Source organism: Microcebus murinus, chromosome 13, assembly GCF_040939455.1.
Source record: "Microcebus murinus isolate Inina chromosome 13, M.murinus_Inina_mat1.0, whole genome shotgun sequence".
Classification (NCBI taxonomy): domain Eukaryota; kingdom Metazoa; phylum Chordata; class Mammalia; order Primates; family Cheirogaleidae; genus Microcebus; species Microcebus murinus.
In genome coordinates, this window is record NC_134116.1 from 57,730,826 (window position 1) to 57,754,459 (window position 23,634).

General features: G+C 40.2%; 1 protein-coding gene across 3 annotated transcripts in view; it reads left to right on the forward strand.

Moving 5' to 3' along the window:
- Window positions 1–3,441: 3,441 nt before the first annotated feature.
- DGKH (diacylglycerol kinase eta) overlaps window positions 3,442–23,634 on the forward strand; it is a 170,887-nt gene continuing 150,694 nt past the window's right edge. For all 3 annotated transcript variants that reach the window (XM_076009416.1, XM_076009418.1, XM_076009417.1), the window contains exon 1: window positions 3,442–3,648. In XM_076009416.1, the coding sequence (XP_075865531.1) occupies window positions 3,457–3,648 (192 nt within the window). In that variant the 5' untranslated portion in view covers window positions 3,442–3,456. The remainder of the gene's footprint in view (window positions 3,649–23,634) is intronic.

Consider the following 23,634-nt stretch of genomic DNA (forward strand, 5'->3'; position numbering starts at 1 on the left):
GTAAAGTTTTGAATGTTAAATTCTGAACATGTAACAAATAGTGTATTGAGGAAATCGTTCTAAAGTTTTAATGAAAGCAGTCTCCTAAGGCCTGTACTTGTTCAACCTGCAATGTTCTTTGATTGTATGGTTCCTTATTAGGAATGTGAGTCCTGGAATATGGTAGTTTTTAAAGTGCCTACTTGGGGTCTTCAGGATATAAAAGAGAGCATTCTGTATGTTTATGGTGTAATATTTAATGTAAAACTACAAAACATGAGATTTAAATGTTGCAAATGGATATTAACCCCCCTTTTTTATGAGTAGTGATCAGTAAGAATATAATTCAAAATATCTCTATAGACAACAGTACAGTAATATTCATAAAGTTGGTATCAGCATGAAATTTGGCTGTGACTTATGCATCTTCAGTATAATAGGTGTGTGTGTTTTTTTTTTTAAATGGAGGCAGGAAACCCCATAAGTAAAAACCTAATTGAAGAGCAACTTTACCTTTTTCCATTTCGTCATCAATACAGTGTTTTCACAGCTTATGTTCAAATTTTTAATAGTGTGCTTGTGACAGGCTATGTTTCAAATTGAGATTTGAGAGTTATAATAATAAAAGAAATATGTAAGATGCATCTAAGAAATTATTTGAGAATCTGGAACCACCAAGGAAAAGATCAAGTAATTCTTACAAATCAAATAAATAGTACCACATATTTGAAATTTGTTTCAATTGCCATTTTGAGCTACATTAAACTGGTTAAAAATATTGAGAGATCTTGATGTGGCTGTAATATTTTTAAGGAAGGTAAAGTGCATCATAGGTATACAGTGCACAGATTGTATATTCACTCTAGAAACTTCTAGCTTACAGATAAGACCTGAGAAGAAGCTGTGGGTCAGGTACCTTAAATTAGGGATGTCTAGAAACCATCTTTCCTCAAAGTAGATGACTGAAGAAAAAGAGGGTTTTTTTTATGAGCTGCCTGTTGTAGGAAATGAGGTGACATTCCTTCATTTGCCTACACTGTATTTTCATCCTGAGTTTCCAAAGTGCTAGGGACATTGTAGAGCAACAATCATTTATTTAGCACAAACAAGCTAAGACTGGCTTTGCTTTCAAAGTCACAACCAAGTTTTAGAACTTGTTTAGGAGTCTTTGAAGAGCAGAGCTGGCTCTGAGGTTAAATCTTTGTAAGTAACAAATACCTTTACTTTGAGGTATCAGTTGCCCAGCTCTGGGATACAAAACTGTTTTAAAGTGTCTTTAAATAATCAGTGTTGAAATCAAAGAGTGAGAAATGTAATTCTTCCTTTTCTTAAAATCACAAAATCACCACGGTTATTAGATAGTGCCTTTGGTTTAATCACTTTCTTCCTGAATTCTGGAAAATGTTGCCATAAAAACACATAAAGTAATATATGTATATGATAACTGACAAACTGACTTTTGTTATATAGTGTGGTAATGTAAATAGAACATTGGAATAGTAATCACATGATTTTGACTTTGGTCCCAGTTTGTGATTTGGGGCTCTAGTTTCTTCACATTAAAGAGAGGGTTGAACTAAGTTTATTCTTTCAAAAGACCCTATACTAGGTATCCTTGTCTAGATCACTAAACCATTGGACGTGTCAGTGACCAAACCAGTAAGTAGGAATAAAGACCATTATTTTCATTGGTTGTTTTCCTTTTTAAGAATTTCCAGCAATACGTTATTTGTAGACATATTTATAGAGCCATAAGGGCTCTTAAAGTTCATTTTGCCCAACTCCTTCCTTTCCCAAAAAAAGACAACTTGAAGCTGGAGAAGTAGCCTCTATGTTAGTGTTAATTACATGGCTACAATCTCCTGTCTTTGAAGTTTTAAACTAAACAGCACATTAGCACATTTTAATGAATTTAGTCTGCAATGTGATGTACAATATTGGGATTGCATACTTTTTCTGAAAACCTCGTAGAACTGTCAGCTCTAACACAGAAATCAAATTTCTTGTCGGAGTAAGATTGCAACAACAACAAAATACAGAATCTTAGTTTGGAGGAACCCTAAAGGTCACGTCAACTGAAAAATATATAAGAAAGGAAGGGTGTGAACATGCTAAAAGAAATTGAATGCTTTATTCAGGTGGAGAGACTGCACAGTCTGGCAGGGACTTTTTGCCCTACTTAAAATTACAGTTAACATAAGTTTAGAGTTCTCTTTCGATGACAAGAGTGATCTGTCATTTTAGTAGCTTCTCCCGGCGCCCTCCCACCCCTGCGGGGGTTCTTTGACGTTAAGCGTGCGAGTCTGCAGTTTCCAAGTGCCCGCTCCACCAGCTCGCAGGGGACGAGTTAGCAGCGGTGGCTGCAGCCTGTTGATCCCATTTCCTCCTGCTCCAGTCCGGGTTAGGGAGTGGCTCTCCCAGGACTTCCAGTGTTTTTTGTCTCGGGTACTGGCGTTCACAGGGCTCGAGTGCATTGTTTTCTTCCAAGCAGTCTCGGATAGCGCTTCAGCTTAGACCTTTATTGTGCATTCTGTCGTCTTGGGCTGCGTGTACTCTCTTGTTTCTGGGCTTTCTCCACGCCCTTCCCAGTTTCCTGTTAGCCGAGGGGGATCGCTCTTTCTGAACGCAAAGTTCTCCTGAACCTCCCGGAAAATGCTCTTCTCTTCCGTGTGCGCCGGATGGGGGTGGGGGTGGGCCAGAAACTAAACGCCGCGGTCGCGAGCGAGCGCAGGAAGGACCGGAGACCCCCAGGCAGAGGCGGGAGAGGTATGGTCCTTGGAGTGGGGCTGGGGCAGGGGTGTCGAGAGATAGACAAGGGGCAGCTCCGGACCGACCTTGTCTGGGCAGTGGAGACTTTTATTTAGCTGGGACCGAGCGGCGAGGCCCGAGAGTCGCTGGAGAGAGCCGGGGTGCAGGAGGTGGCGGGTGCCCCCAAGGGTGTCGGGAGGAAGCTCCTGGTTCCCGCTCTTCCCTAGGAGCTGACCTTGCTCCCGCTGCCCAGAACGCCGGGTGGGCATCCCCACTGCCGGAGCCGCGGTTTGCGCAGAGGGTTCCCGTCTCCCTGGCCCTCCCGCCCATCCGCGGACCCAGACCGCAGAGGGAGTGGGTGGGAGACTGCCCGATGCCCGTTACCCCGTGCTCTCCACCCACGCTGGTGCGTTCTGGGTCAGGCACCCCAGAACGTCCCGAGGCTCGGAGCGCAGGGGTCCCGGGCTGGGGTTGGGGTCCGCGATCCCGGGGCCCCACTGCGGCCGCCGACCTGGCGGGAACCGGGCTAAGGAGGCCGGAGGGCCCCTGCCGGAGGGCGTCTGGCCCTCAGCGACCCTACCCCTGCGGGAGCGGGAGCGGCGGGGGGAGCGGAAGATGGCGGCGGCGGCCAGGCGCGGGGTTCGGGGCCCGGCTCGGGCAGAGCCCACCCGCTGACCGCCGCCGCCGCCCCCGCCGGGCGGTGCTGTGTCCCTGCAGGAGTCGGAGAGGATGGCCGGGGCCGGCGGCCAGCACCACCCCCCGGGCGCCGCTGGAGGAGCGGCCGCCGGGGCCGGCGCCGTGGTCACTCCAGCCGCACCCTCCGCGGGGCCGGGAGAGGACTCGTCCGACAGCGAAGCGGAGCAAGAGGGACCCCAGAAACTGATCCGCAAAGTGTCGACCTCGGGGCAGATCCGGACCAAGGTGAGGCGGCGGGCCGGGAGGTGGAGCGAGGGCGCCTGGGGCGCGGGGCGCGCGCCGGCCGGTCCCGGGGAAGGTGGGGACACGGGGCAGGGCGGGGCCGGGGGCGCGGGGCGGGGCGGGGCCCGGCGATCGCGGGGACGGTGGGGGCGCGGGGCGTGGCCGGGGCGTGGCCGGGGGCGTGGCCGGGGCGTGGCGCCGGGAGTTGGACCGCGGCGCGGAGGCCAGGGATTCCCGGCGGGCGCGCGGGAGGCGGCGCGGGTGGGCTTGGCTGGCAAGGGCGGAGGAGCCGTGAACCAGCGGCTCTGCAGGGGCGTGGGAAAAAGCTGAAGCGCAGTTGCGAGTTCCCACTTAGGGAACTCAAAAGGAGAGTTTTGTTTTTTCCTCCCTGCCGTTCGGTGGTGTGCGCGTGTGCAGGCCGACCGGCCCGAGCTGCGAGCGGTGAGCCCCGCAGCCTTCCCGTCCCGCGGGCAGCTGTCTGCCCTTGTCTTGGCCCGCTGCGAGCGGGTGGCTGGGAGGCGACACCCTTCCCTCTGCCTCCTGTTGCCATCTGGAAGGCAGGAATGCTAGGCAATGTCAGCGGTAAATGGTGCTCGCTGTTGAACTGCACCTGCGTGGCGAGAACTCCGTCAGTTACATCTCTTATCACTTGCACTGATTCTCAGGGAAGAAGGCGAGGGCAGCAGGGGAGTTTATAGAAAGAGAACTGTTAAATTGAACTGTTGGTTCCCAGTGTTCAGTTATGATCCAGATAATTTAAAAGACAAATGATCTCTTGATCCCCTCCGCAGGTGTGTAAGATGGGAGCATCTGGGGGAGAGGTAGGCTGTAGGGTCAGCTCAAAGTCCAGTCACTTTTAAGACAGCACTAGCAGTTCTTGCTCATACGTCCTGAAGATGCACCAAAGGGCCCCTAGGTCTGACAGGTTGTGATTACTCATCTTCATTCTTGGTTGAGTAGCAGCCTGGAATGGTGTCTGTAGCGCACACACACACACACACACACACACACACCCCTATACATGCACACACATACATGCTTATGAACATATGTGTATATATGCCCTCTCTTTATCAAGCATTTGTGCATAGATATAACATAGGGCTTTCAGCAGAGTGAGTTGCACATAGAAGTAAAAAATATTTCTTAAATAAATGACTACGTGTACGTACAGATTGAATATCCCTTATCCAAAATACTTGAGACCAGAACAGGGTCTGGAATTTTTGGATTTTGGAATATTGGCATATACATAATGAGGTATCTTGGGGATGGGACCCAAATCTCCTTGCCGTTGAATGAATCTAAACACAAAATTCATTTATGTTTCATATATACCTTATACACATAGCCTGAAGGTAATTTTATGTAATATTTTTAATAATTTTGTGCATGAATTAAAGTTTTGACTGCCTTTCTATAGTGGCTAGTCACCTGAGGTAGAGTGTAGAATTTTCCACTGTGGCATCATGTTGATGCTCAAAAAGTATTGAATTTTGGAGCATTTTGGACTTTGGATTTTTAGATTAGGGATGCTAAACCTGTAGTACATACTTACATATAATGCTTCATATAGTGAAAATTATCATTAAAACATAAGTAGTATTTATTTTAGTTTCTTTTAAAATCCTTAGGATCATAAAACTATTGGGTAGGCAGTTTAGGTTTGGAGTAAAAAAAGCTACTAAATTAAGTAATTACCTTATGTAAAGTGTTCTTTGTTGTAAGTACTGGTTAATGTTTCAAATAATTTGAATGTTAGTAAAGGACATTAATTGTGGTATTTGAAAAATGGCCAGACTTTTTCTTAATTGAAAAAGTAATACATGCGTATAAAACATTCAAACAGCAACAGCGGACATACAGTGATGGGAGGGTAACCAATGAAAAGTAACCTCACTCCAGACCTCTGGTCTAACTTTTAAGAGGCAGTCATTGTTGACATTTTCTCTGTGTGCCTTCAGAAATTTCTATGCACATACAGGTATGTGTATATGTGTGTGTGTGTGTGTGTGTGTGTGTGTGTATATAAATTATATATGGGTATCTATTTCTTTATTAAAATCTATTATATATGGATACTTCTTAATAAAGTGCTAATGGGAGCATTTTGTAAGCTTTCTGTGTCTTGTTTGGAGATATAATATGGAGATCATTTCTTTAATGGTGTATATGCATCTACCACATTGTTTTTAATGTTAGATTGAGCTATATGAAATTGCTTTGCCAGTAAGTCAAAATTGATCAAATAGGAAAAATTTCCCATTTTTCAACCTAATATGGTATATCATCATTTAATTAACCAGTTCTCTATGGACAGAAATATGGTTGTTTTAGGACAACATGCTAATTTCAGCTTTTTTTTTTTTTCTAATGGATGTGATGACTTTTTAAATAAAGAATAGGACTGGTGTACCTTTCAAATTAGTGTGACTTAATAAGTCCTTGTGTATATTTTAGTATGTTCATCACATCCCCATACTGTGAACTTTTTGTTTCCCTTTTAATTTTCCACTTTTTTCCTGGTTTCTTTGTATGTCCATGCTGTCTATTCTACTATTTTTAATCTTTCTGTTTTTCACTTTTTTTCCTTTCTCTTTAGCAGCTAAGTGGAATTTCGGGTGGTCTCACCTAGCTGCCCAGCTGCTAAACACTGGATGATTTTATGGCTACCTTTATTTCCCAAAGGCAAAAAGTTGCTTAGTTACAAAAGTGAAAGTGATGCTGATCTGGGAAAGCCAATAAAGAGCTGTAGTATTTGTCCTATCTCTTCTTCCTCTTGACCCTTCTCTATTATTCTTGAGTTTGTGGATTTTTGCATTAGACATACTGTTGTAGAGAATACTGTTTTACAGGTATTTACTGAGAATGGGACATTTTGAAACAACACTGATACCAACTCAGACCAGTTGGGTTTTGAACATGAATGTGCAGGAGGCCTGGTATACTTTTTGTTGGCCCATGATTACTGTAATCTTTCATTTTATAGGAATGGCTGGAAGAACCTTGTTCAGGCTTGCAGACTCGGATTGTTCAACTACTGTAAACAAAATGATGATGTGAACAAATGACTATTTCTGCCATTAAGTTATCTTGGCTAAAGTCTTGAAGCTTCATGTGTCAAAAATAGTTCCTGATTAGATTTATTGTGTTCTTATTTATTTTTGACATTCATATATCTTCTTACATTTAATTTTGCATGGTCATAAATAAGACTCTAAGTTTAGGCAAAACATACCTAAACACTGAAATGATATTCAGAACTTTACAACAACATTATATCTGGATTAAGGCATCTCTTTAAGTTCAGCAAGAATAATGATCACATTCTTCAACTGGTATCTTGGTTTTAATTTAACACAAAGGTTGTATAAATAAAATCCTGTATCTTTATGGTAAGACAGAATGTGAAAATACAGATTTGTGTTTTTAATTGCCTTATGAGATGCAATTTGTGCAATTAAAACATTTATCTTTTACCACAAACCCTAAGTAGAGTAGATTAGGGAAGACTTGCTCAGCAATTTTGAAATTGTAGGTGGCAGCCGATGTGGATCATGGTGGTTCACATCCAGCATGTAAAGCAGAAACAGAATAAATTAGAAAATATCATTTAAGACATTTAGCTATAGTTCTGGGTAGAAACACTGGAATTAGGTGCTGATCTAAACAGGATGAGAAATAGAAACATGGCCAGAAGAGTGTTAAGAAATGAGAATAAAATGATATAGGCAGGTTTGTTTGAAAGTTCAGTGTGAAATGAGAGGCAAATAGGAACTTTTGCATTCTGATAGGTGATGAGCAGAGAGATCTCAAATAATAAATTTACGTAGGGCAGAAGTTGGCTAACTTTTTCTGTAAAGATCCAGACAGTAGATAGTTTAAATTTTGTAGGTCATAATGTCTCTGTCAAAATTACTCAACTCTGAGAATGGTGGCTGGGAGGGAGGGGATGGGAAGGTGGAGTGATGTTGGTCAAAGGGTACAAAGTTTCACTTAGACAGGATGAATACATTCTGGAACTTTTCTGGAGGATAATAGATTAAGTTCTATTCTACTTCATTTTGACTATGGTTAATATTAGAATGTTATGTTTTTGAAAACTGTGAAGAGAGCAGATCATAAATGTTCTCACCATTAAAAATAAGTAGGTGATGGATATGTTAATTAGCTTAATCATTTTACAATGTATCCATATGTCAAAATACCATGTCACATGCCATAAATATATATAATTTTTGTCAATTATACTTTAATAAAGAAAAAGAAAAAAATTATTCAACTCTATCATTGTAGTGTAAAGCAGGCATAGACAGTACTTAAGTGTGGTTGTGTTCTAATAAAACCTTATTTAAGGACACTGAAATTTGAATTGCACGTAATTTTCATGCATTAAGAAATATTATTGGCCAGGCAGGATAGCTCATGCCTTGTAATCCTAGCACTCTGGGAGGCCAGGGCAGCAGGATTGCTGGAGGCCAGGAGCTTGTGACCATCCTGAGCAAGATCAAGACCCCATCTTTACCAAAAATAGAAAAATTTAGCCAGATGTTGTGGCATGTGCCTGCAGTCCCAGCTACTCAGCAGGCAGAGGCAGGAGGATGGCTTGAGCCTAGGAGTTTGAGGTTGCAGTGAGCTGTGATGGTACCACTGCACTCTAGCCAGAGCAACAGAGTGAGACTTTGTCTCAAAAAAAAAAAAATATTATTACTTTAAAAAAAACTCACAAACATTTAAACATGTAAAAACCTTCTTAGCCCATTGACTATAAAAAATCAGGTGGCTGTCAGGATATGGCTCATGGATATGGTCTTGTGGGCTGTCATTTGTTGCCCCGTATTCTAGAAGATGAAGGATGGTATAGTTAGTTTGCCAAGCATTGCAAACTTAAGGTGCTGCTAAATATGATCAGCGTTCAGGGGGACCAAATAAAGCTAGATTTCAATCCATTTTAAAAATCTCATCTTTGTAGAACATTTTATTTTTAGCTTGGTTTGCGTCTTTGCTTCCATTTTAATGTGAACTAAATATAGACTGGAAACTCTGACTCTCAGTACAGTAATATATGGTATAACAGCTTTCTTTCCATTTTGATTACAAGTTAAACATGTATCCCGTTATTAAAGATAAGAGACATAATAAATAATTTACTAAACCTTTACCTGTAACTTAAGATGTGTTATTTGAAAGTATCTAAATTTAGAAAGCTTTCACTTAGTTTAGGGCTGTACGTTTGCTATTGTGATGAAAGATTATATGAAACTGCTATTATAAAGGACTCAGGGCTCCTATCTGTTTCCAGGGTACAGTGTTTCACTTATATTGGATTCATTAGGCTTTACTTACTCAGGAGATGTGTTTATAATCCCAGGCTTTAATTAAAGAGTGTTTGTTTTACATCTAAGAATAGACCTTTGTAAAAGACCATAACATGTTAGTACATTACAGTTTCACTTGGTAAATTTGTTTGGTTTTGAGTATTTTACTCTGTGACTATTTAGTCACTTGAAACACATTTGTATTTTTTGATTTGGTTAAGTGGCTTAAAATGGTCAACAGCTGCTATCGATAATAGCTTTAATTTAGGATTCAACGTGCATCATTTCTATTTTATATAGTTGTTTTTCCCCCCAAATGAACATATACGGTCGTAATTCCCTCCCTCCCGCTTTTTATTATGAGGCTATTTGGAAGACTGTAAGGCTCTAGTTTTATACTGAGGAAATCTGATTAACTTTATCATGTGTGGAGCTGGAATCTCTTACCGTCTCACCGTGACATTGGAGTACTAGCACTTTTTCGGACCACCGGAATGTAATTTAGTATAATAGATCTTTTTAGATATAAGCTTGGTGCTCTTAATTCAGAAATTTAAAAATATCTTTCTACCTAGCATTTTATTGTTTGCAGAACAGTTTTATATACATGATCCTATTTACCCGTGGCATACAATTACTTACATTTTATAAACGATAAAACTGAGGCCAAGTTGGAATATCTGCTGAGTAAATGGCAGAGCTGGAACGCAAAAGCAGGCTGTCTAACTATGGGACCCATGTCCCTCACACAGTGGATTCCAGTGGATGGGTTCCAAATGCCTTGCTTTCCGTGGTGCCGTGACTTCTCAGGCTGTGAAGCTTTAATCTGCAGCGTGCAAACGTGTGGTGTGTGTGCAGGCAATCCGCCGCACACTTCTCTTGGCCTCTCTCCCTTCCCCCTGCCCTTCCCACTCACCCTTAAATTTCCCTTTTCTTCTCCCCTCTTTCCTTCCCCTTCCTTTATTAATTTGTTTAATCAATGAGTATATCTCTCATCAGTGTTTTCGGTTTCATATATGCCTTTTTGCCATTCGGATCCTATGTTTTTAGTGCCAAGTATAAGAGTTATACATTTGAAAAGTGAACTTTGGAGTAAAAAACTTCAGCTGAAATTTATATAAATTTTAATTGAAATGAGCAGAAATCATCAAGTCGTTTAAAAAATGTCTTTAGAAGGACCATTTTAGAAGAAAATACTTGTGGGTACCTGACTCTCTCATAGGTTTTCAAAGAAAACAGTTTCACTTCTTTAAGGTAAAATGCTATTTTTCAAAAGGTCATGATATGGCTTTAAAAAGAATTATGTAATTTTCCATGTGGCCTATTAAGACATATTTGAGGAGAAAAGATGAGTAAAATGTATTTTTACCTTGCTAAGGAATGAAAATGGACAGGGTTTTTTTTTTGGCCCAGTTTTCTCCATCTGACTATTTTATTTATTTATTTTTTTGAGACAGAGTCTCACTTTGTTGCCCAGGCTAGAGTGAGTGCCGTGGCATCAGCCTAGTTCACAGCAACCTCAAACTCCTAAGCTCAAGCAATCCTTCTGCCTCAGCCTCCCAAAGTAGCTGGGACTACAGGCATGCGCCACCATGCCCGGCTAATTTTTTATATATATTTAGTTGTCCAGCTCATTTCTTTTTCTTTTTCTTTTTTTTAGTAGAGACAGGGTCTCGCTCTTGCTCAAGCTGGTCTCAAACTCCTGAGCTCAAACGATCCTCCCGCCTCAGCCTCCCAGAGTGCTAGGATTTGACTATTTTATTTAGATGAGAAACGGTGCAAGAGTTTGTTGAGCAGACATACCACTTTGAATTGGATTATTCATTCACACTCTTGTAGTACTTGGAAATTATAATATTCAATATTTATAAGTATATATACTGTGTCCGTAGTTTGCAGAGGACAATGGTAAGATGAACACCTCTGAATCCAGTCTCAGGACGACATTTTCAACATCATGCATCTTCCCGTGTGCTCCTTCTCAGTTTTACTCTTTTCCTTTCCCTCAGTGCACTCATTCAAAAAATATTTACAGTGTTGTAGGTACCAGGGCTAGAGCAGTAAGCGAAATAGACAAAACTCTCTGCCTCCATGGAGCTCACATTTTAATGCGGGGGGATTTATGAACTAATAAATATGTAAAATGCACAGTACAGGAGAAGGTGAGGAGGGCTGTAGTGAGAAATAAAGCGGGGCTGTGAGAGGAGGTGGAGTGCGGAGGGATCTCAGGCAGTCAGCCATGCGGGCCTCTGGGGAAGGAGCAGTCTAAGCAGAAGGAACAGTAGCAGCAAAGACCCAGAGACAGGAGCCACAGGGAAGAGGGCAAGGGGGGCTGTAGTAGCCCAGGGGTGGGGGGAAGCAGGTAGAAAGTTGGAAGTGAGTTAATGGTGTCAAAGGTAAGATACCATAGAGAAGGGTTCTTAGCCTGGGGTTGGTGCATCCTGAGCTTGTTCGGACTTAAAAGAGTCCCTTCAAAGTTTATGCCTGTGCGTATGCCCCATAGAAGACTAAAACCATTGATTTGTAAAGGGAAATGGCAGCTTAGAAAATGAAAGGTGGAAAAAAAAATATATATATATATATATATCATAAGTCCTCAATGTTGTTGCTAGGTTCTTGGAAACTGTGACTTTAAATGATGCATAACGAAACCGATTCTTTTTATTTTATTTTTTGAGACGAGAGTCTTGCTCTGTTGCCCAGGCTGGAGTGCAGTGATATCATCATAGCTCACAGCAACCTCAAACTCCTGGACTCAAGCAATCCGCCTGCCCCAGCCTCCCGAGTAGCTGGGGCTACACGTACTTGCCGCCACAGCTGGCTAATTTTTTCTATTTTTGGTAGAGACAGGGTCTAGCCCTTGCTCAGGCTGGTCTCAAACTCCTGACCTCAAGTGATCCTCCTGCCTCGGCCTTCCACAGAGCTAGAATTACAGGTATGAGCCACCATGCCTGGCCTGAAATCAATTCTTTTTCCTCATCAATGTTATAATGAACAGACGTTGAATGAAAACATTATTCGAGGACCTGCTGTACATTGTTTCGCTTAAAGTCGCAGTTTCTGAGAACCTATTGGTGATGTTAAATGAGGACTTACTGTACACACAGTATAATTCTACAGTAATATTGAATTCTTGGAATATAAACCATCTGTTGTCATTGTCATGTGGAGAAATGCTAAAATTGGGGGTAGAATCAATGAAATGAAGTGAGCAGCAGCGTGGAATAGCAGGGTTCCCTGGAGCTGTTAGGTAGTGTTGGGTTTGATTCTTAGCTCATTCATGTACTATTGGGTGACCTCAGACACTGTTACTTAATGGGTCAGAGAATGCTGTGCTCATCAATATGTTTCTCCTTCTCTTCTTGGCCCACTGTTAGACTTCCTTTCCCTCTTGCAGATAGGTGGGGCTATTTAATAGTTCTGGCCAGTGAAATACAGGTGAGAGCAGTGTCTGTCACTTAGTCTCTAAAGCTGCTTCTGGGACTCTCCATATACTATCCCTTCCTCCACCTGCCAGATAAATGGAGAATATCCAGGGGAAGGAGCCTGGATGTCTGAATGACTTTATGGAGCAGAGCCCTCTGTGCTCCTTCCCTGACCCCCATTAGCCACATTGGATTGTAACATGATGGGAAATAGACCTTTATTAAGTCCCTGAGATTTGGGCATTGTTTGCTACCGCAGTTTGCATGGTCTTATCAATACACTTCACTCTGAACTGTGGATTTCTCATTTGCAAATTGGATATAGTGATTCCTACCTGTTAGGGTAGTAATGATGGTTAAAGAAACACACTTTTATATCCATAGTTATTGAAATTGTTTTTAAAAACTGGTATAAAATGCTAATAACTCAGTTACTTCTGATACATGTGGCTTCTAAATAATTTAATCAGTAGTGTATATAGACCACTATGCTTTGTTGACTGTTTAAGTGTCTTATGAAAAAATAATGAGAATGAATGACTTCTTAGAGGTGGTGGTGGAAATAATTGGCCAGGTTGGCTTTTGGGAGCTTTCATGGCCTTATCCTGAAATGATCTTTCTCAGATCCTCCTTGTCTGACCTTCTTCAACTTCTGTTTACCCATTAGTAAACTGCAATCTGGCTTTGGCCCTAACCACTTCATGAAACTTCTTTTGAAAAGGTCCTTAATAATTTAATTGCTAAAATTCAGTAGTCTTTACTTTTCAGTCAACCATTTCTTGCCAGTTTGGATGCTGTTGGCCATTTTCTTCTCATATATTCTTTTGCTTTCAAAGTTCTCTCATCTTTCTTACTGCCTTTTACTGCCTCTCAGTCTCCATCCCTGATTCCTTTTCCTACTGGGCAAGTGTTTTTGTTTCCGAGAAGTCTTACTTTAACTCTGCCTCTTCCTTAGTTGATCTGATCAATGAGGTTAGGCTTCGACTACCAGCTCCATCAGTCTTTCTCTAACCTGTACTTCTCTCCTGAGATCTGCGCCGGTAGGTCCTATGTCTACTTGACATTTCCTGTAGTGGGTCCATAGCCATCTCAGCCTCACTGTTCTCAAACTGGACAGATTTGTGCACAGTTTCCCCAACCCCAGCCCAGTTTGCTTCACAACTTTTATATCCTATAAAAGGAATTGCCTTTTAGTTATCCTTGACCTCTTGCTAATCATCATCATTAATTTATTTGCTTTCAATGAATATCCATTCGGTGCCTATGGCTAGGCAGAGTGCTAGGCACTGGGGATTTAGTCACGTATAAAACAGACACGGTCCCTGTCTTCATGGAACTCACTCACTGTCAGTGGTCACCTGACAATTTGATCAATTCTGTATTTTTATACATTGTCTTATTTAATTCTCATAATAAAACTATGATGTAGGTAAGTACAATTATTCTCCCCGTTTTAGAAATGGGGAAACCGAAGATTAGATAAGTAACTTGCCCAAGGTCACACAGCTATCAAGTGACCTGTTTGAGCTATTATGATATACTGTCCCTTTGTCTGCTGTATATATGAACAGCTCTCATGAATTCCTCTCCCCCTTTCCATTCGCCGCTTACCGTAACCCTAACTAATGCTTACCCATTTATTCTTTATTATCTGTCATTTGGATTTTTGCCATGGATTTCCTCTCTGACCCATTCTCTATTCCACTGCCAGTGTTATCTGTCTGAAAGAGAGAAGTATTATACATGATACATTTTGCATATGCTGTTAGACACTGCCCATTGACAGTGGGATGAAGTCTGAATTTCTTAGCATGGCTTATTAGGTCTTTCTCAACCTGATACTAAACTGCCTTTCCATTCATTCAACTAATATTTATTGAGTACTATTCTAGATGCTGAGATGGTAAAATAATATAAAAATCTCTGGTGTTATAGAGCTTATATTCTATCAAGGGAGAAGTTAATAAACATATAAACAGACAAATTTATATAATCTAGCAGGTGTTCATAGTGGAGGAAGGTAAAAATGACAAATGGAGAGTGATGGAGTAGTGTGTGTGTGTGTGTGTGTGTGTGTGTGTGTGAAGTATTGAATTGATCCAGGGTGGACTTTCTTTGAGAGGTAATATTTGAACAGAGATCTCAGTGAAGGGACATGACTTAGGCAGATGTCTGGGCTCAGAGCAACCCAGGCAGAGTCAATGCCAAAGTATTCCACTTGTGTTTTCTGTCACTGTCATCTTCTGGCCAGCCTTGCCAGACTCTTCTCTGTTCCCAAAGTAAGGCAGGCATTTTCATCTGCCTAAGTGTTTGCATGTGTTATTTTATCCATCTGAAATGTCCCACTTCTCCTGTTTCTCTGATTTATTTTTATATACTATTATTTCCCTATATTCCTCAAAATATTTGAAGTGGCTTATATTCCACACTGTGTGTCAAGCTTAGGTAAAATACAGATAGGAGAGGACCAAGAGGAAGGTCAGTAGGTTAATCATATATAGAGAAGGGTGTGCTGTCTAGTTAAGGATGAGCTGTAGATTTGGTCCCAAGCTTTCTGGCAGCCAAAGCAACAAGATCAATTATAAAATTTTATCGTCGGTGGCAAAAAAGCCCTCTAGATTTTAGGGGGAAGAAGGTTTTCTAGCCTTTCTTGGGGGAACCAAGAAAGAAATGTATTCTGTTTCACATGGGTGGGGGTGAGGGATCAAGTAGACATTCCCCTCACCTACATGGTAACACATGGAAGGTGTCCTTATAATGTCTACCTTGTGAGGTCTGGACATAATCCAAGCTTCATCTTTGTAACAGCAATTATGTAGGAGCTTTAAGTAAGGAGGTTTTAGTTATGGCTAACCCCAGGCATAAAATCCAAATTATTTTTGAAGACTGAATAAATGGCATGTACTCCCAACAATTCTCCTGTTAAGCTAGGCACCTGCTGAAATACTTTGAAAGTGTTGTAGAATCTCAGGTTATCTGTTGTGTTTACTTATTTATTTGGGTGCAATTGATAACAGAGGGTGAGTGATAGCTTCTTAGCTAGTATGGAAAGAGGAAGAATGACATTTCTTGGTGGCTGTCATAAAAAATGATAAAATGGTTCTACAGCCAGGTTTTTAAAAAATGTAGAGCTTTATGAGCACATTGCAGAATATTAAAAGATGTGTATGTTTTAGGATTATGATGAAAATAGTGTTGACCTCATGGACCCCCGCAAAGATCTTGGTGGGGATACTTGGAAAACTTGCTAGCACAGTGTACCTGGACCTTTTTTCTTTTTTGGAGAGATCCCCGTCTGGAGGAAGATGAGAGCAAGCAGAAAGAACAGCAAGTGCGAAGGCCTGAGCCGGAGTCACACCTGAAACCTCTGAGAGCAAATGTTAGGAGGCTGAGGGTGGCTGCAGTGAATGAGAGAGAGGGAAGTGAGTAGCAGGAAAAAAAAAGGTAGAGGGGTCAGAGAGGACAGCCGATAGCTTGCTGTGACAATTTCTTTGACATTTTAGCACATAATTAGCACTTAATAGATGCTAGTTACCATATTAATATTAAAAGAATATAGTTGCTATTTCATATCAAGTTTGATTTTTCAGATGAAAATCAGCACCTATAACAAATGCTTTTTTTTTTTTTTAATTTTCTGATACAGAGTCTCACTCTGCTGCCCTGGCTAGAGTGCCGTGGCTCACTGCAGCCTCAGACTCCTGGGCTCAGGGGATCCTCTTGCCTCAGCCTCCCCCAGTAGCTGGGACTACAGGCGTGTGCCACCACGCCCGGCTAATTTTTCTGTTTTTAGTGGAAAATAGAGGTCTTGCTCTTGTTCAGGCTGGTCTCTTGCTGAGGCTGGTGTCCAACTGCTGAGCTCAAGCGATCCTCCCTGCTGGGCTTCCCGGAGTGCTGGGATTACAGGCGTGAACCACTGCGCCTGAGTGGTTAAAACAAACCCTTTAAAAGATAGGAGAAAAATGAAGCAATCGCTGGAGGGTGATCCAGGGGGCAAGTGAGAGATTATTTTAAGCAAAATGATTTTTTTCAGGAGGAAGAAGAGTATGTTTGTGGGCTGAGAAGAACAATCCAGTTGAGAGGGAAGCCTAAGTGACGCAGAAGAGAGGAGAATGACTGGAGCAAGTGTCCTTCCTTGTGTGTGAGGCAGGGCGGGCTCCTGTGAGGAGCTGGGCTGCCCCCGGGAACTAGTCCCAGTTTATTCGCAGTATGTGGTAGATGCAGGGACTGGCGCTCCTGGAAGTTCTTTTCTGAGTACTTCTGAGTACTTCTTCTCTGAGTACTTTGATCTTCTCAGTGGAATAGGAAGCTAGGTCATCAGATGAGAGTCAAGTGGAGGGAAAAGGTGTCAAAAACTGAGGACTGAGAACAGGTATGAATACCTGAACAGGGGAGCCGGAAAGGGAATGGACTAGAGAAATGCAGTGTAAACATTCAGCCACGTTTGAGGCATATCTGAGGGGGTGACCATGAATATAATGGAAGCACCGTTGGGCTGGCTGGGGGAGCACGTTCAGCTCTGTGATGAGTGCAGGAAGTGGAGCAAGAGGAGAGCTGGGTTAAACCACGGTTGTGGTTTGACTGAGTGAGTGTGGCGGGACGAGAAGGGACAGGGAGTGTGAGGGTGGGTACAAAGGAGGTGGATACAGTGACAAGCTCTGGAATTTATGTGGGGTAAAGAGTGAGGGCTTGAGTCGGGGCTTAGGGATAACCACGGGACCAAGCTGCTGACCTCAGAGGGGGAGAAGATTTTGGCAAAGATTAAGTCCAAGAATTAAACTTTGGTCATAGAAATTTTAAGAAAGAAAGAAAGACAGACTACGAAAAGAAGCTATACAGGTTTAATTATTTTATTTATTTATATTTATTTATTTTTGAGACAGAGTCTCGCTTTGTTGCCCAGGTTAGAGTGAGTGCCGTGGCGTCAGCCTCGCTCACAGCAACCTCAAACTCCTGGGCTAAAGCAGTCCTGCTGCCTCAGCCTCCCGAGTAGCTGGGACTACAGGCATGTGCCACCATGCCTGGCTAATTTTTTCTATATATATTAGGCCAATTAATTTATTTCTATTTATAGCAGAGACGGGGTCTCACTCTTGCTCAGGCTGGTTTTGAACTCTTGACCTCGAGCAATCCGCCCGCCTTGGCCTCCCAGAGTGCTAGGATTACAGGCGTGAGCCACCTCGCCCGGCCTAATTATTTTAAATATGTTTTCGAGATGCATGGATAACAGGTTTTGCTAAGAAAGTCTCTATATCATGAATGTACAGCTTGAGTCTCTCCTTTCATAAAGTATTTTATATAGAAAGGAAAAAGAAAGTTTCCCAAAGAAATAAATAAATCTGGTTTGGAATTTTTTTAAAAAAACATACTTATGTGCATGAAATAACACACGAGTCCCGGTTCCAGTTCTTACTGGGCAAGTTACGGAACCTCTCCAAGCCTTAGTTTCCTCATCTGTAAACCTTCAGAAGGCTGTAGTGAGGATTAAAGGGAGAAAGGCCTCCAGCTCATGCCTGGCGCACAGGAAATGCCAGCTACGCATGCAAGAACCTTGAGGCGGATGGCACTTTTTCCAATAGGATGCTTCTGTGCACCAGTAGGATGCAAGGGAGTGAGGTGCTAGTGAAACCTTCCAGCCACAGGGAAAGGATTCCCGCGCTTGTTCTGTCTTGGGCAAGCCAGAAACCAGAGCTGTTTGATTGCAAACCTTCTTATAGGTTGGGTATTATCTGAGAAGTAGATGGATTTTATCATAGATCCAGTTAAAATTCCAGAGTAGGAAGGGAAGAATGTTGAGGGAGATTCAACCTTCCCCTGGTAATAAACACTGCTACCTTATCATCATCCATACATGTCTCAACAGTTCTGAATAATTAGCATTTGAGTATTCTTGGTCTTTTTTTCCTCCTCTTCTTAAAGAAGCAGCACTTTAGCTTGTTGGATCAACTCCTTCATTCTCCTTTTCTATGGAACAGGGAAGTGAATATAATGAACGGACAGGAAATAATCACTGTATGGCATTATTACCTTAAGGCCTCAGTGTGTGTGGGGTAATTGAGAGTCTGGAGTGAACAGGTGAGTCATGAGTACTTGACTTTCCTATATAATGGGGGCGGGGATTGGTGGGGAGGAAGCAAATATGAGCACATGTGAGACATTCCCTGGGAAATATTTGGGCAAGGGAGGAGGACTGGGGTGCCATATGAATAAGTAAGGGAAATAACCAGTAAAGTGTGGATCATTGTCATCATTGTGACCCTATGTATATCTACAGGCTGAAAAAGCCTGGGGAGCTTGATGTGCTCTTAAATTAACCATATACAGTGTGATCATGTGATATATAAAACATTAAAATGATGGTGCAGTTGCACACCATGTTCATAGTAGCATTATTCACAAAAGCCAAAAAGTGGACGCAGCCCAAGTGTTCATTGATAGATGAATGGATGAACAAAATGTAGTGTACACATATAATGGGACATTATTCAGCCTTCAACAGGAAGGAAATTCTAACACATGCTACAACATGAACGAGCATTGAGGGTATTATGCTAAGTGAAGTAAGCCAGTCATAAAAGGACAAATACTGTGTAGTTCCACTAATAAGAGGTACTTAGAGGCGTGATGGCTCACACGTGTAATCCTAGCACTCTGGGAGGCCGAGGTGAGCGGATTGCTCGAGGTCAGGAGTTCGAAACCAGCCTGAGCAAGAGTGAGCCCTTGTCTCTGTTATAAATAGCAAGAAATTAATTGGCCAACTAATATATATAGAAAAAAAATTAGCCGGGCATGGTGGCGCATGCCTGTAGTCCCACCTACTTGGGAGGCTGAGGCAGGAGGATTGCTTGAGTCCAGGAGATTGAGGTTGCTGTGAGCTAGGCTGACACCACGGCATTCTAGCCCTGGCAACAGAGTGAGACTCTGTCAAAAAAAAAAAAAAAGTTACTTAGAGTCATCAAATTCATAGGGACAGAAAGAATGGTGGTTGGTAGGGGTTGGGGGAGGGGAGAATGGGGAGTAATCCTTTAATGGGGATAGGGTTTTAGTTTACAAAATGAAAGAGTTCTGTAGATGGATGGTGGTGATGGTAGTACAACAATGTGATTGTATTTAATGCCACTGACTGTATACTTAAAAATGTTTAAGGTGCTAAATTTCATTATATTTTACCATAATTAAAAAAATTAAAAAGCAAGCTTATAGGAAGAGACTTCTATAAACTCAAATAATATGACAAGAATTTTTTTAGTGAGATAAAAGTGAAAAATAAACTTAAGAAATGTGCCAAACATCAAGAAAACTATGAAACTTTGCTGAGGGACAAAAAGAATTTGCTTGAATGCTATACATTTTGCCCAGTCTAACTGCAAATTTTACACAACTATAATTGCTGTTGAATTTAGCTAATTTACTAAAATGACTTGAAAGATCATAAAATAATATTTAGTTACATTTTGAGAAGGAAGAGTAATGAAGAGGTCGTTAGCCAATCAGATGATAAAACGTAGCACAAGTAAACAACAAAATTTAATTTGGCTCTGATGTAGAAATAAACAGAAAGGTCAATGAGAACAGAATAAAAAGTTCAGAAATGTGACCATGAATACATATAAGAATATATTTTACAATAAAAATAGTATTTCAAATCAGTGGGGAAGAAGATGGGTTATTCAATAATTCCTTTGGAGACAACTGGATTACCATTTAGTTAAAAAAATTTGAAGCCCAATCCCTACCTCACACTATGGATCACATAATTTCCAGGTGGGTTAAAGATTAAAATATAATAAATGAATTTCAAAAATATTGAAATAAATATAGGCAAATATTTGCATAGTTTCAGGGTTGGAGGGAATTTTAAAATGTAACACCAAAGGAAGAAAACAGAAAGAAAAAGCTTGTTAATCCTGACATACTGAAACTTATCACAGACCAATTTACAAGGCAAATAATTTTCCTACTCTTCCTAGTGTTTAGCTAGGAAGATTCTTCTCATTCCTTCTGATACAAATATCCAATAATAAAATATTGGTTAAATGAATTATGCTGCAGACATATAAAAAAAATCACTATTCAATCAGTTGTACAGTACCTGGCAGACAGAAGATATTAAATGAGTTGGAGAAATAAAAAATTAATTAATTAATTTGTATCATATTAACATGGATAATACAATATATTAAGCAGAGAAAGAAGATTACAATGCTATGTATAGGCTCTGATCCCCTCTTTGTTATATACTTAAGTACATAGGCATTGAAATAGGTATGGTAGGAGATAAGAGAGATATAGTGGCTTCTCACTATATTATGGAATTATGGGTGTTTATTCTTTTCTTCTCTTTATTTCCAAGTAAAACATTATTTTGCCAGTATTGTGTTGCTTATATAATAAGAAAAATTTTAGTTTTTAAATTCAAATATATTCCATTTTATTACAAAAAGTACAAATACAAACTTTAAATTCTCATATACAAAAGGAATTCAAACACCACTCCATTTTTAAAATAAAACATGTCTAATAAATAGATGGCATAATACTTCATATTTCTAGAGGTGGATTAAATATTTCTATTGGAATGATCAAAGATAAATGGCATTATCCACTTAACAGCATGCATTAATTTCTCTGTTTCTATATAAAGGAATAATAATATTTCAATAATCCAACCATTTATAATTTCTGTAAAAATAAAACAAAAAATAAAAAAAACCTGTAGTGTGATCTATACTTATAAACATGATTACTATTAAAATGTTACTGAGATGTTGAAGAATAAAGTCTGCATAGACTAATTTGTATGATAAGTAAGGGTTAAAATTTATAAAAACATCAGCAGTCCTTAAAAAGAGTTGTTAAAGTTTGCCAGATTTGTAAACAGTATAATCTGTCTTGTAAACTGAACTTACTTTAAGTTCAGTTTAGGTTTTTAATTTGTGTCTTTAATAAATTGGATATTAATTCTTAAGAAAATATTTATAATAAAAAGCCTTGGCTATTGGTAACATTTGTAAAACTTACTTGAACAAGAAATACTTAGTAATGGATAATGTACTGACAGAATACTAACAGGAACTAATTTGCTGAGATCTACCCTTTTTGTGAAAAATTCCTTTCTTTCAGGCCCTGAAACAGTATAAGTGTGACTACTAGAAATGCCTCACATGCTTAAAAACCACTGAAATTTATTTTCACATTATAAGACGAAATGCATGACCCAGATCAGTGATGACATACCTCAAATGACAAATATTAGTGAAATGTGGAATCACTGTGAGGCCAGAAGTCATGCCTTAGGGTGCTGAGCAATCTAAAGATTGCTGACTTAAAGATTAGTGCAACTTGCTGACATTATTGAACAGAGCACAACATTTATCATTGTTTTTCACATAATAAAAAATACTACATGCACGTACTTAACATTTTTACAGTCGACCTTTCTTTTCGTGGTTCCCGTTTGCTAATTTACCTACTCACTAAAATTTATTTGTCACTCCAAAACCAATACTTGCGGTGCTTTCGTGGTCATTTGTGGATATACATAAATTGGTGCAAAATTTGAGTTGCCCAATGTGCACTCTGTCAGCTGAGGTTAAACCTGGCAGCAGCGCTCTGCCTTCTTGTCTCAGCTCTCATGCTGTAAACAAGTGTCCTTTCACGATCTGTGTAGGGACATGTTTTTCACACTTTTGTGCTTTTTCCTGGTGATCTCACTGTTTAGAATGGCCCCAAGTTTAGTGCTGAAGTGCTGTGTAGTGTTCCTGAAAGCAAGAAGGCTGTGGTGTGCCTTATGGAAACAAGACTTGTTAGACAAGCTTCTTTCAGGCATGAGTTATGGTGCTGTTGGCCCTGAGTTCAATGTTAATGAATCAAACGTATATTTATTCTTTATATATATATAAAGAATATATATATATATATACATGTATATATGTGTGTGTGTGTGTGTGTATTTTTTCCCTTTAAACAGAAGCAAACATAAAACAAGATTTTATTTTGACTGGTTGACAAAAATGTTGTGACAGAGGTCTGCAGGAAATTAACCCTGTATTTCCCCAAGGGGCAATGGTTCAATATCTGCTAATTCAGTGTTGCGGTGATTTTATAGAACCTAACAACCGCAAATAATGAGAATCAACTGTACGTTAAACTATTTTAAAGAAAAAAAAATTATCATTAATTTCTGTGCTTTTAAAGGAAAACCAGTATTTGAATTGAAACTGATCAGTTCAGAACTCATCAAATCAAAATAGTATATCAAAAAATCTTTTCTGTCAGAATAGACACTAACTTACGTTTTAAGTTTCAACATATTAATATTTAAAAAAAGGATTTTGAAATTAGAGCACAGAATTACTCATTTCATTAAGAAGACCATTTTTTTCCTCCTCAGCAAACACATTTGGCTTTAAGATTATCTGTTCATATCTATGAATAAAGGCTATTATCCTAGAAAGGTCATAAAGGTTTGAAGTGACAAATGGATAGCATGGTGTGTGCTAACGCCAACCCTTTACATTAGTTTTTAATCTTTAGGCTTAATTATTAATTATCGCTGTAATCGATCTAGCAATCGATAGTACATTTCTCACTTTTGTGTTGGTTTAATTTAAAAGGAACGACTCCGAGACTAGAGATATTCTTAGAGACAGAAGGATGTGGTTTACTTTTGTTTTTATCAGTACATTTTATTTCCTTTTCCTTATCATAATGACCCCTGGCACCACTACTCCCTGTGTTTATATAATAGATTCCCAAGATGGTCTTTAAAAATAGGGTCTGTGTTTTGCTCCTGTGGGTTCATATTGCTTAATGTTTGAATTACAAGAAAAATTTTGTTGTGAAGTCTCTTTCCATATTAGGTTTACATGTGAACAGTTAATGAGTAAGTATATTGAAATGTGGCATAGCATAACTGTTCCTACCTTCAAGGTAGTAGAGTATTGTGGTTAAGTTCGTGGAATTTGTTTTTTGAGAAAGGCCTGGCCTTAAATCCCAGTTACTTTACTTGCCATTGAAGTGACTTTAGGAAAGTTACTAAATCTCTCTAACCTAGTCTCATCTGTAAAATTGGAATAGGGATTGTACTTACCTCATAGAGTTGTCTTGTAGATTTAAATGAGATAATATGAGTATTGGAACAGTGGCTGGAACATTATTGGTTCTTAAAAGAGGCCAGTTATTATCTTGATATTAAAAGAATAGAGATGATGTACCATAGTTTGATGTTTAAAATAAAATCAGCG